The 13,190-nt window shown below is 38.4% G+C and overlaps 1 protein-coding gene across 1 annotated transcript in view; it reads left to right on the plus strand.

The window, feature by feature from the left end:
- LOC308385800 (cadherin-12-like) overlaps nucleotides 1-13,190 on the plus strand; it is a 103,423-nt gene that overhangs the window by 48,012 nt on the left and 42,221 nt on the right. The window contains exons 3-5 of the mRNA XM_080864944.1: nucleotides 4,283-4,577; nucleotides 8,817-8,936; nucleotides 11,120-11,287. Of these exons, the coding sequence (XP_080721070.1) occupies nucleotides 4,283-4,577; nucleotides 8,817-8,936; nucleotides 11,120-11,287 (583 nt within the window). The remainder of the gene's footprint in view (nucleotides 1-4,282; nucleotides 4,578-8,816; nucleotides 8,937-11,119; nucleotides 11,288-13,190) is intronic.

Consider the following 13,190-nt stretch of genomic DNA (forward strand, 5'->3'; position numbering starts at 1 on the left):
AATATGTATTTCAAGCCCTCGCTGTTCACTATTAATTTAATTTCATCTTCCCACAGTTGGAAATCTACTGTAGTACAAGTGATTTCATAAACCGTTTGAATAGATTTTGAATGTTTACAAGATTGCAAAACAGGACACAAGGTGAAAGATGCATGAACCATAGTTACACAAAACCCTTATTCATCTTGTACTCTTCTTGATGCTCTGATACTGTCCAACTAAAACACCAGGTACTAGAATACACAGCGTTTTATTAAAGACCAGCAAACTCTGAAGCACAAATTCCTGGGGAGCACTGGAGGGCAACAACACTTAAACCATACTGCTGTCAGTCAAAAGATCCACAAGAAATGGCTGCCTTTCATTTGGCTCAACAAAATACAATTCTCCACATAAGAGTGCGTATATCCACAAAGGACTGTGTTTATACCCCAGGCCCTAGGGTATCTGAATGTAGTTTAACCCGCAGACATGGTACTGTGTTACATATAGCATCAGAAAATGATAAATAACTGTAATCATTACTGCTCCAAAAAGTGCTGCCCAGATTTTGTGATGAAGACAGTTTAATTAGAGAGGGAGCTCTCTGCCCAGCTGATTTTACAAGAGCCTGATGCATCCTACAACAGCGGAGACAAGAAGCAGGGAACTGCAGCCAGCAACATCATGGCAGGTTTACTAAATGATGAAATGCACAGCCAAGCACAATGGCCAAAGTAAGAGCACAATGGCTTAAACCAAAGTAGAATATAAACAAAGGAAAATAAAACAGCCCAATTATACTTTATAAAGACAGAAAACATATCAGGAAGCCTATTGCATCTAGGTGCATAGGTGCATCTGCACCTATTGCCTTTGCATCCTTAAGCAAAGCCATCACAGAATTTCCCACATGGATTCTACGTTTTACAAATCAATAATCCGAACAGAGAAAAAGTAAACCACATCTTTTTTCATAGCCACTGAAACCAAAACCCTTCTGTCTTTTCTTGATTTTTATAATTACTGATTCACATTTTACATTTTTGAGACATGGCATGACTCAAAATGATGGGGAAAAAAAAGAATCATAACAACTCAAACTATTTCATCAACTTCTCTGCTGCAATAAATAAATGTCAATTGGATATCTGAAAAAGCTGAACAGATGGGCCAAAACCATGACGCACATGCTGCACAAGCCTGCACACATGCTAGCAGGAAACAAACAAAATTCAAGTGTACATGAAACAAATCTCACAGAAGCTATAAGCAGGACATCAGCCAGGCATAATGGCACAGCAGCCTATAGCCCAACATCACAGCAAAAAGTAAAATAGATGATTATAGATAATAAATAAGAATGTTCCTCTTAAATGTTTTAGGTCAGACGCAAAAAGAAAGGAAGCAAGAATTCAGACAAAAAAACAGTAATGATTTAAATTAATTAATTAATTTTGGACTTGAGAAACCTGGTGAAATAATTGACATACACTGGCAGTCAATACGTCGTTATATATTATGCATCACCCAGCCCTTGCACTCATACACATACACAGGCAAAAGTAAAACTGCAGCGAGCCTGAGATTGACAAATGGCACAGAGGCACAATGGCACCCAGAAATGGAGAAAATGACAAATGGAGTCACTGAATCATATGCTATATTTTGTAATCACAGTGTTTTCTTTAATGTGGTATTTAATACGATATTTTCATCAAACCCAGAACTCCTCGGGTCTTTGCAGTCCTCATGAGCTCATGTTACTCCATTTAGCAGCAAAGCATTGTAACATTAAGCAAAACTATTCCTGGTTTCTGATGGCATAGGTGTGTGTGTAAGTGTGTGAGTGTGCTTTTCTTTTTAAGCTGCTAATTACTTGGCATTTTGCACATTAAGTTCTATTGACTTCATCCACAACATCTTCCAGTTACCGTCTATCATTCCATCCATCCAACCATCCTGTTAACCAGTTCAAGATCGCTGGGGACTGGACGCTTTCCCAGGTAGGGAACACCCAGGACAGGTCACCAGTCTGTTGCCTGGCCAGTTCAAAATTTATTTTTTAATTTTTTAATTCTGTGTGGTTGCTTTGTCTGTCCCTGTAGTTCCCAAAGCGAGGCTCCTTCCTTATCAACATATCTTCCAAACTAGAAGTTTCCACCCTCAACCCCGTGTCATTGCCCATTGGGTTGAGTGCAGGCACTCATCCTCACATGAAATGAAGATGCATTGTTAAAGTTTTAAAAATGAGTTTTTCTGTACACTTACAGTGCTGCCCTGTAGGCGGATAGCAACAAAAGAAATACCCCAAAGCCTTTTACAATGTTAATTTGAGACACATGAAAAATCACAATTAATTATCATTAAAATTAAGAGACCCTCTGGGATAAATGAAACTGCTCAACCATTCAAGCATGATTGGAAAGAAGTTTTCAGTTGCAAATACTGACACTATTGTTTCATTGTAAGCACTTGCAACAAGTTTTCATTTTATTCTGTTTAGTTTTAATACTTTATGACAGGCACGTTACGACATCCCTTTCTTTCAAGGACTGAATTCTCTTCATGTGGAGACACTTGATCCACTGGTTTCTCTTCATTATAAGACCAACATGTCCCTCGGCAAGAGGGCCTTCAGCCAATAAATGTTACCATCTTTTGCTTTAACTCACATGTCAGTTAGTGGTTAAATTGACATAAGATGGTAGTTTTAAATTAACAGTAGTACATAAGGGTATAATATAAGCACAGCACATCTGCATATAGGAAACCAAGTAAAAAGGTACTTTTTAATTATTTAACGTTGGTTGTGGCCCACATTCTGCTACATCATGATATATACTGTTACGATGTTACAGTACATGCCAATCATAAGTTAGAATCACCTTATATTACTAACTAAGGATAAATGCAAACACATTTTGTTGTTACAATATCTAGTTTGTGCCTGAGGATCATACTTTTATCATTATTACTTTATGTATATTAGACAATAATAATACTTTTTGCATTTTTTTTGGTCATTGCAGAAAATATTATGTGGTTTTGCTGCCATCCAATAGGGGTCATGTACTAACTCTAATTTTCATTCATTTCTGTAGAAATAAATAATGCACCACGGGTGATAACATTATAATGCCAGGCTATGCTTGCGTGAGCTTGGGAATTTGCTCTGAATCTCAAATTACTTCTAGTGTGTTTGTGCACATGTCTGTGTGTCTTGGGTTGTTTTGAACCATAATCTACAAAGAATTCATGGCCTCATCCCACATTTACTCTTGGCTCTATGCCGGGCATTGCCATGGAAATTCACTGGAATTATCTATGTGCAAAAAGGTTGATATTTACAGGCTGAAGAAAGGCTAATTTAATCGAGAGAAATGTGAGTGTTAGAGTGTGGATCTATCCACGTGTTAGGTAGTGCCATTGTAAGAGGGTGATTACAGGAATCAGTTCACAGGTTTAAAAACAACCAGAAATGTAGCAACCTCTACTCAGATCCCTTTTTTGATAGAATAAAAATGAAAAAGATGTTTTGCCCCAAGCCACAAGTAGTTAGCTGGCTATGGAAATTCCATACCTTAGCAAGCAAAAATCCATAATCATATATGGTGATGATCACATTGCATTACAGCCTTTAAATATTTAAAAGGCTTTGAATTGTATGAATGAGCGCTGCAGTGAGGAAAACATAACTGTGTCAATAGGCTTTCGAACACCAGCCCAGAACTTGTTTGTCTTGTACAAAGAGAGCTGCCACTGTCCTGGGTTTATATACAAAGAGGTTCTCTTGCTGGAGCTGTGATACTGTGAAACTGTGCTGACTCCTCTGGTTACAAGACTTTTAAGGTGAAGGTTGAAAACGAGTATTTACTTCAAGGATTTATAGTTTGAACTTTGCTACTTGGAAGAAAAAACAGAAAAAGAAAAAGAAACCCTCACATCTCCTGTTTTATATAAGAGAAATTTTTTTCGTCATTCATGATTAGGAATTGATCCACGATGTTGAAGAGTTATCACTGCAGCGTAATTGCACAGAGAGAATACATTATTTATGAGCGACTTAGCCTCATTAATCTGTGAAATGTTCTGAAAGCACGATCATTTTATTTTTCTCATGACTTAGTGTTTTGCAGATCTGTGCAGAGAAATGAATTTGCTCTTTGATGCGCAGTCAGTTTCCTTGGCTGTCTTTGTGAAATAGTCTTCCTTGACAGCCCTTCCCCGGCGCATTCAATGAATCATTATATGTGCCAATGTTTGCACTCAACCTGTCGTTTTTTTCTGCTTTGTCTTGCAGCTACACACTGACCTCGATAAGGGGGACAGTGCAGTGAAGTACACTCTCTCAGGAGAAGGGGCTGGCTCCATTTTCACAATTGACCAAACAACGGGGGACATCCATGCCTTAAGAAGTCTTGATAGGGAGGAGAAGCCTTACTACACCCTGCGCGCCCAGGCTGTTGACATCAACACCAATAGGCCCCTGGAACCTGAATCAGAATTTGTAATCAAGGTCCAAGATATCAACGACAATGAGCCCAAGTTCCTGGAAGGACCATATACAGCCAGTGTTCCCGAGATGTCACCAGTAGGTAAGTAATCATTCAGAGTTACTTTTAAATACTTGGATCAGTATCATCATCGGCACACCACAATTCTCAGCATTGAAAACTTTCTTTTTTCCACTTTGGAAACACATAAAGTTCTCTTTCAGGCACATCTTTACAACCACAGGGTAAGACTGCTCCCCCCAACAGATTTTGACATTTCAGAGGACCATTTATTCTTGGTGTGCCCCGAGTGAATTGCACTGCTTTGTCTTTCAACGTTATCCCCAGGGAGAACAGATCAAGGTAATTCACGGGGAAAAAGGCTCCTCTTGATGTGAACTGCAATAAAACCCTCAAAACTCCAAAATCAGCACTCTTTGGAGAATTGGTAGGAAAAACAGGAACAACGCAGCATAACCCCAGTGAACACTCCCAAATCACAGGCTGCATGGTAACTGTTTATTGTAGAATAAGAAAGCGACTTTTAAGTTTATCAAAAGAAAAACATCTGTTGTGACCATGGAAACAGTGTACAGATATGAAATTTAAACAGCACCCACACACTGGATTAATGGCGTTGCTTACAAATAGCTAGTTGTTGGGCTTCTGAGGTCCAAAGAAAAGAAAGTCAAACAAGCACTGATGATTTATACTGTGACTTTCATTCTAAAGCATTAGCGAAAACTTCACTTTCCATCAAGCGACTGGATAGTACAGTTCATTTGTGAATTAAATCAGTGATTACATCTGCAACAACCCCACCCCCCACCCTGTTTGTAACACTAGCTTCCTGCTATAAGTGGAAAGTCTTAAGCGGAAACACCCCTGATGATATCATATGCAAAATGATTGGTGAAGCACCCCTGATGGTATCATCATAGTCATTTTTTCAGCCTTTGCAGAGCTCCCTCAAGATCCATAGAACACATACTCCAACTGTTTTTACAGCTTGAGTAATACTCCCTATGGTGTTATGACTAAAATGACCTTCGTGCCCATTTATTGGACTGCCCATTTAACTGATAATGGCAATGTGAATAAGCTTAACCAATATGTGACTGATTACTGTTTTAGGAGAAGGCAATATCTAAATGTATAATATTCTGTGTAAAAATAGTAAGAGTAACCTATTTCTACATTGAAGAATATGTATATGTATATTTTTTTAATAATATCTAGTCTGTATAAAGGTTTAGTTGTGTGTTGGGTGATAGAACTGTTATTCCAGGTCCCATTAAAAAGTAATGGTGAAACCAAGTTGGTACCAATTTATACAGAGGGACATTACTACCAGAAATGTCTTTGTTGAGAATTCAACTGTGTGAATTCAGCCGCAGCGGCCAGTGTAAACAACAACCCACAAGGATGCCTATACTGAGCTGCAACCATTGGATTAGCATTAAACCAAATGAAGTCATTATCAATATTTATAGCAGCAAGACTTGGGTGATCAATGGGCTCATTAACTGCTACATCTCTCTTGTTGTCTTTGTTAGCAGGGCAAAATAAAAGCTAAAAGATGCTGAGCATAAACACTGTAATGGCAGATAGAGTCAAGTAATCTATTTGCCCTCGTGGTAATAATCCTTTGTTAGCTATTAGCTTATCCATGAAGTTTTTAGAAAAAGTTAATGTGCTGAAACGACTGTACCTTACTGTGCAAAAGTCTCCTCTAATTTCTTTATATTTTACTCCCAAGGAGCCAGACCAAAGCACCTAGCCCAAGGGATGAATCACCTTTGTATCTACATACAGTATATATGAAAATGTAGCAAAGAACCAATTTTAAATTGTATCTTTAGCCAATATGTTACTTGCAGCCTGTCTCAAAAACTCATAATTTGTTCCAGCTTCATTAGTTCAATTTCTGAAAAATCCCAATTACACCAACAAGATGATTTTTAAAGAGCTAAAAACTAGGCATATCTGGGCATTGTGTGCAGTGTGTCCTTAAAAAATCTGAAGAAACTAGACAAGAGGAGAACAAAATTGTTATACCTAAAAAAAATAAATCTGCGTACTGAACAGTATCTGAAAGTCACGCCCTTAAGAAGGTCAAAATCCAGCAAAGACCTGATGAAAGACCTGAGAGATATATCTGACCCTTAAGCTGATGCATCTGCAAAGCCTCTTCAGAAAAAGTCTCAGTGGATTAAATGCTGTTGAGGTAAATGAGGAGGCTGAGGTATGCCAAATCACTGACGAAGTGGACAAAAATGGACCGTAGTGTCAATAGGTCTAATGGAGTGATGAATCTGAAATTGTTGGTTCCAGTTGTTATCCATATGTACAGAGTCAGGTACAAGAGTGTGTGTCTGCAGCCATTTGCAGGCACTTCAGCTAGCAGTATTGGGAACCTGGTCAAAATTGATTAAGTTACAAACATATAAAACTACTATCAGATTTTGATCCACCATTCAATATCATCTGGAAAGTCTCTGACTGGAAATAGCTTTATTTTTTCAGCATGGCCATGCTTACAAAAGCATTGTAAATGCAGTGAAAGCATATCTGTATAGAAGACACAGTGCTTACCAGAGCTCAGACCTCAACATTATTGAACTTTAACTTAACAGAGGACATAACAAAAGGCAGTCAACATACAAAGAAGAGCTGTCTGTGTTTCTTTGAAGACACTTGTCAGGCTTGAATGTCCTTCAAGAAGCCTGGAGAACTATTCCTGAAGACTACTTAAAGAAAGGACAAGAAAGTTTGCCTGAGAGAGTTCAGGCTGTGTTGAAGATTAAAGGTGGCGATACCAACCATTGACTTTCAAGCTCGTTAAAATCCGTTCTTGCCTTATATACTGTTTTTCCATGCACCAGAGTTCTTGACTGATGCTCACTGTATTCATTCTCTTCTTTTTTTACTTCATATTTCATTTCAGTGTCATTTGACTTCCTCTACACTCTACTGAAACACATCATCGTCATTTTTTTGAATACTGACTGAAACGAATTGAATATTTAAAGTTAGATAAATACAATATATTTCCTTTTTGCAAAATGTTACCAGCAGTGACCTTTGAAGTCACTTCTTTCATCGTATTCCTACTTATGCATTTGAATTTCCATAATAATAATAATATGAGTAGAATTTATTTGACTTGTTTATAGCCCTACACCTAGGTTGGTGCCTGCTGCGTAGGCGTATGATGTGCTTAAAGTCTCTCAAACTCTCTCTGCATCTGAGCTCTTACTGAAGCGGATTTCCTCTCCTTGGATGAACAGAAAAGGTGTTAAGTGTATTATCTCATCTATTGTATACCGTGTTGTAACATGATGCAGTCCTTCTCAGGTATGTCTAATCAGGCACATGTGGAGGACTGAAACACTAATCCCTCACACCATGTTTAATTCCATTGTTACCATCTCCTCAGACTGAAAAGCCTATTTAGTATACATCAAGTTCTTTATAGAGAGCTAAAATCTTAGCAGAATTCCAAGCAACTATGTAAATACAGTCCCCGTGGTCAGCCTCTCTTGATCATACTAAGTATCCCATAAATGCTTCAGCTATATTGTGCACAGCTATCCAGACGTAGGCATGCGGTTGAGACGTGGACGTATGTGCACTGCGAGTGAAGCATCAATGTCAACCTGTCTGCAAGTCCTCCTAAACAATTGGTCCATCTGCACGAGAACCCCCAGAAATGAGTTGTGGAGTTGTCAAACAGTCATGCTGTCAAGGCATCACTTATTGTTTCCTCACACTAGAAACTTTTTATTAAATCTGTTTAATTCCAATGCATTTAATCAGGATTGTGTTAGTGAAATAGTGTTTTCACTGCCAGCTAGTTAAAAGGGATGAGCAAAACATCCAACAAGTAATTATTCTGTCCCTGTTACTGAAGGAGTTTGGAAGACTGCCATCTTAATACTATTCTTGCCATGCCCCTTTGTTTTCTTAATGGTTACACTGTATAATGAATAGTCACATAAGAGTTTTAAGAGTTTTTGATAACCAAAAACATAAAACTGCTGCTCTATTGTTAAAGAACAGCTACTTTTTAGCGATGCACAAATCAACACACACAACAAGAAAATTGAACAACTTCCCAGCACATTATTTCTCCTCTGCACTCCTCCTCATTGCTCATTGCACTCCATCAGGGGCTCTGAATGTTGCGCATTAGCTGAGGCTTTCTCGGCAGAGATTCACCATTCATTAGTGTCAGGTGAGATTGTTTAGCAAACTGATGAGGTTCAAAGAGTTTGGATCTCGGTCTAATGAAGAAAGCGATTAGATCGAGTCAATATGTCTTCTGACTCCTGTCTGCAGGGACATATGTGACGCAAGTAACAGCCACAGATGCAGATGACCCTACCTATGGAAACAGTGCCAGAGTGGTGTATAGCATCCTCCACGGGCAACCCTATTTCTCTGTTGATCCCAAAACAGGTAAAGTACTTGTGTTTTTTTTTTTTGTGTGTGCTGTGAACAGATTTAGAATTTAAACAAAACAATAATGCAATGTTTTGCAAATCTCAGAAACCTATATTTTATTCACAACAGAACATATAAAGCATATCAAATGTTAAACTGAAACATTTTATCATTTCATTAAAAAATATTGTCTCATTTTGAATTTAATGGCAGTAACATGACTAAAAAACTGGCTGAAAAACTAAGTGGTACTAAAAAGAAACAGCCAGAGGAACCTTTTGCATTAAGTTTCTATTAATTGGCAACAGGTCAGTAACATGACGGGGTATAAACGAGCTTCTAGAGAAGCAGAGTGTCTAAGAATTTAAGATCAGCAGATGTTCACCAATTTGTAAAAAAACTGCATCTACAACTTGTTGAACATTTGTAGCATAGATATAGCATTAAAAATAGTCATGATTGTGTTATGAAAATCACTTAATTATCTCATGAACACTTCCAGAAATAACTGGCTGTTATCCACGATATCCAAAAATGCAGCTTAAAGCTCTAGCACGCAAAGAAGAAGCCTTAAGTGAAGATAATCAGGAAACACTACCCAATTCTCTTGGCCAAAGTTTGTTTTAAATGCACTAAGTCAGGACGCTACCTGACCCCATTTTTTTCAGATATGTTGCTGCAATCAAATTCAAAATGAACAAATATTTTAATGAAACGGTAAAATGTCCAGTTTAAACATTTATGTTTTCTGTCTTCCACTGTGAATAAAATATGGCTTTATGTGATTTGCATTGTCCCAAGAGAATTTGGTTTTTATCAAACGTGTGAGCATGTGTGAGAATTTAACACTCGGGAAAAACAGGCCTCAGAATTAACCTTGGGGCAATAAGACATGAGAATCTGAATTATTTATTTGAAGGTTTAAAATTGGATTATAGGATGTGCTACACTAAAACCAAACTGCTCTAACATCACACATTCACCTTGAATATGGTGAATGTCATTACTTTGTTACTGAATCTCAGGCATATAGATGCTGGCTAGCCAGTGTTGTGTGCATATAGAGGTAGGTAATTTTAACCAGTATCTATCTGTCTCTGGTGGTGAGACATTAAGAGTGTTGGTTATTTCCATCTTATTTATATGTGTGCTTTGGTCTCATGTGAAGGAAATGGCACTAAAAAGGTTGTGGAGTGGCAGCAGGGGGAGCATGGCAGATGATGGCTCTGAATCTAAAAAAAAAATCGAAATAAAAAAATAAAGAATACTGTACTTTCATACTGCCAGTACTTGCTGGTAGTAGGCCGCTGTTGGCTTGCTTTCTGGAACTGTTCAAAGCATATGAAAATAGGTTCATACATATCACACAGCCAGATATGGTGGAATCTGTTGCTGATTATGCTGCTCATCCCAGAGCTTTACAGAGCACCTACTGTGACTGTATTTCAAACTGAAGCTGGAAAAAAATCAAACTGTTAAAGCAAATGTTTGCCCTGCTGGGTCTGCAGCTATCTACAAACGCACATAAACAAGGGGAACAAACACTAGGAGGTAAAAGGTGAGCAAAGGCAGGAGGACAACAATATACATAAATCACCATGCATGTCACAGGGAGAGACACTCTCCTTCTTCCCAAAAGAAAAAGATGACAGAAGTTTAAAAAAAAATAACTATAGTCTTTGATTTGGATTCTTACATGTTAGATGTTTGCGGATCAAATGGGACATCCTCACCAGATTGAGTAGAATGAGAAAAGGAGAAAGTGTGGACCCACCTATGCTGGTTGCCTCTTTTTAGCCTGCCAACCTCCCACTGACCTAGCTATTAATCTGCAGTACAAACGCTCTCTGATCTCAGGGTCTCTGATCCTCAAGTGAATCATTATATGGCTTCACCAGAGCTCCCTATTGAATGTCAAGTGTTTCCAGTTTGTAAGATGACCTCTATTTCAGCCTTGGTCTGAGCACATATGCAGCTTCTTACACGGGAGTCAGCTGCTTAGGTGGAAATATATTGTGCTTTTTGTAGTAAATTGTGGATCTGGCATCAACTGTTTTTTTCTGAGAATTTTATGTTCACCACTCTTTTTCCCTTTGTCTCTCTATCTCTCCATCTCTGTCTCTCACTATCTGCTCTTCCTTCTCCGCTATATCTCTTCTTTATTATCTGTATTTCTCATCAATCTTGCTGTACACCAGGGGTTATAAAGACAGCCTTGCCCAATATGGACAGAGAGGTGAAGGAACAGTACCAGGTATTAATCCAGGCCAAGGACATGGGGGGCCAGCTGGGGGGACTGGCTGGGACCACCACCATCAACATCACCCTCAGCGATGTCAACGACAACCCACCCAGGTTCTCTAAAAGTGAGTGCACTTTGCAGAAAACAACGTCTTGGCTGTTATGTAGAGCAATGATGATGGAGATGACCTTATACAGGTTCACACATTTTTTTGATAATGAAATAAACACTGTGCAATTACAACGGGGCAGGAGGTATTCATCATATCTACTCTTTGTAATTGCTTTTCATTATTTGTCATTACTGCCTTACTGTCGTAAGCAGTCGTAAGCAATGGCCTGTTTGTTTTGCATGATTGCATCTACTGCTACTACTCCTGGCAAATAAACCGGGGTTGGTTTTATTTCGCTCATGGGGCATCCTTCTATATTTGGATCAGATTTGAGCATGTCGCTGATGCATCAGGGATTGAGCCAGTGTATTTAAACTCAGTATTTTACTCAGTATTTTATATAAGCTGCTAAACAGATTAATTAAATTGTAGCGTTCACCAGGTCATGTAAGAAGCCATGCAGGGGAAAAAAATCCACAATTCTGTAAAATCATTGATCTGTGAAAGCTTCTCTGCATATACTGAGCATAAATATTAAACTCTCTGCACAATGTTTTCTATTCCAAGCCAGCAACTGTATGACAGGAAAGCACAAATACTGCTCTGTATTGATGCAGACTTTTTCGGTATTTCAGGTGACACTGAATGGCCTCCTCTGAATGTAAATAGATGCAGTCAGACGGTCAAGCTCCTTTGGCTGCAAGGAAAAGCTGATATTTCCATAATGCTGTCACAGCACAGAGGTTTGGGCCAAGTATGGTGGCTCCTCTGCCCTGTCCTAAATCCTGCCTTTGTCTTCTTCTTTTTTCCATTTATATGGGGCTTGCAGGTTTAAATAATGTGCAGTGGTCATGAGTAGAAGCACTCTTTCTGTCTGATTCAGTAATATATTGCCGTATGAACCCACCACACATCTGTCTTTCCGTTGCTTGTTATTATAGATTATGTGTTTGGGAACTGTCAATCCCCTAAACCTCTGTGATGGAAAGCCAGCAGATGCCATTACTAATAGCGGTGTATAGTACCTGCATCTGGCTTAGCTGAATTAAATCATAGAAGCTTGTTAACCCAATGACAGTGCCACATAACAGCTGTTTGTTACCATCTAATAATTTATAACTTGATTTTTTTTTCACTCTGGGGTTTACAAAAAGTTCTTGTTCTATCCTTGAAAGGACACGAACCTGAAAAGACTTTGAAATGACAGGATGTTCTTGAGAGTATTTGATTATTTATTGATTATATTTAATCACAGCTCCTGGATTCACACATATGCTGCAGCTTTCCTCTCTCAATCCTTGGATCAATATGAAGGAAAAAGCTATGATCCACAGTAAAATTGAGGAATAACAAATGAGTCCTAAGATAGTACGCTATTATTTTCTTGTGGTATTGGACAGTTGGTGGTTTTGTTTTAGCATATTTATTTTTGAGAACCAAAGTAGGAATCCACTGTTATCAGAAGCACAATCACACAATTTCTTCTGCACATTTTGTTCTCTTTATTGATCCTTTCTAATCCTCAAGTTCAAGCAAGATTTTATTTGTCAAATAAAGGCTGAGCAAATAAAAAACGTGTAACTGGTCTTTGCTGCTTTTTTTTTTTTAAAGTATTGATTCAGTATGATTGGAATTTGCTTATTAAAATGGCAAAGCAGTGAAGCTGGTGCAGCGGTCAGGTTCAGCTGCTGGACTCTGATTAGACGTGCTTGCTAATCCAGTCATCATGAATAATATTGCAGTGCCTTCTGACATTGCATCATTCTGAGATTTCTTAAACTTATATAGATTGCAAGGACAAAATCAGTGGTGTAATTACCCTTAGACGTTCCAGGTCCACTTTCAGTGTTCTACTGAATCGCCCACACCACCTCCTTGAAGTCACTAGGTGTAGGCACTTGATTTTTAATGCAAC

The sequence above is a fragment of the Rhamphochromis sp. 'chilingali' genome, assembly GCF_963969265.1.
Source record: "Rhamphochromis sp. 'chilingali' genome assembly, chromosome: 18".
In the NCBI taxonomy this organism is placed as follows: domain Eukaryota; kingdom Metazoa; phylum Chordata; class Actinopteri; order Cichliformes; family Cichlidae; genus Rhamphochromis; species Rhamphochromis sp. 'chilingali'.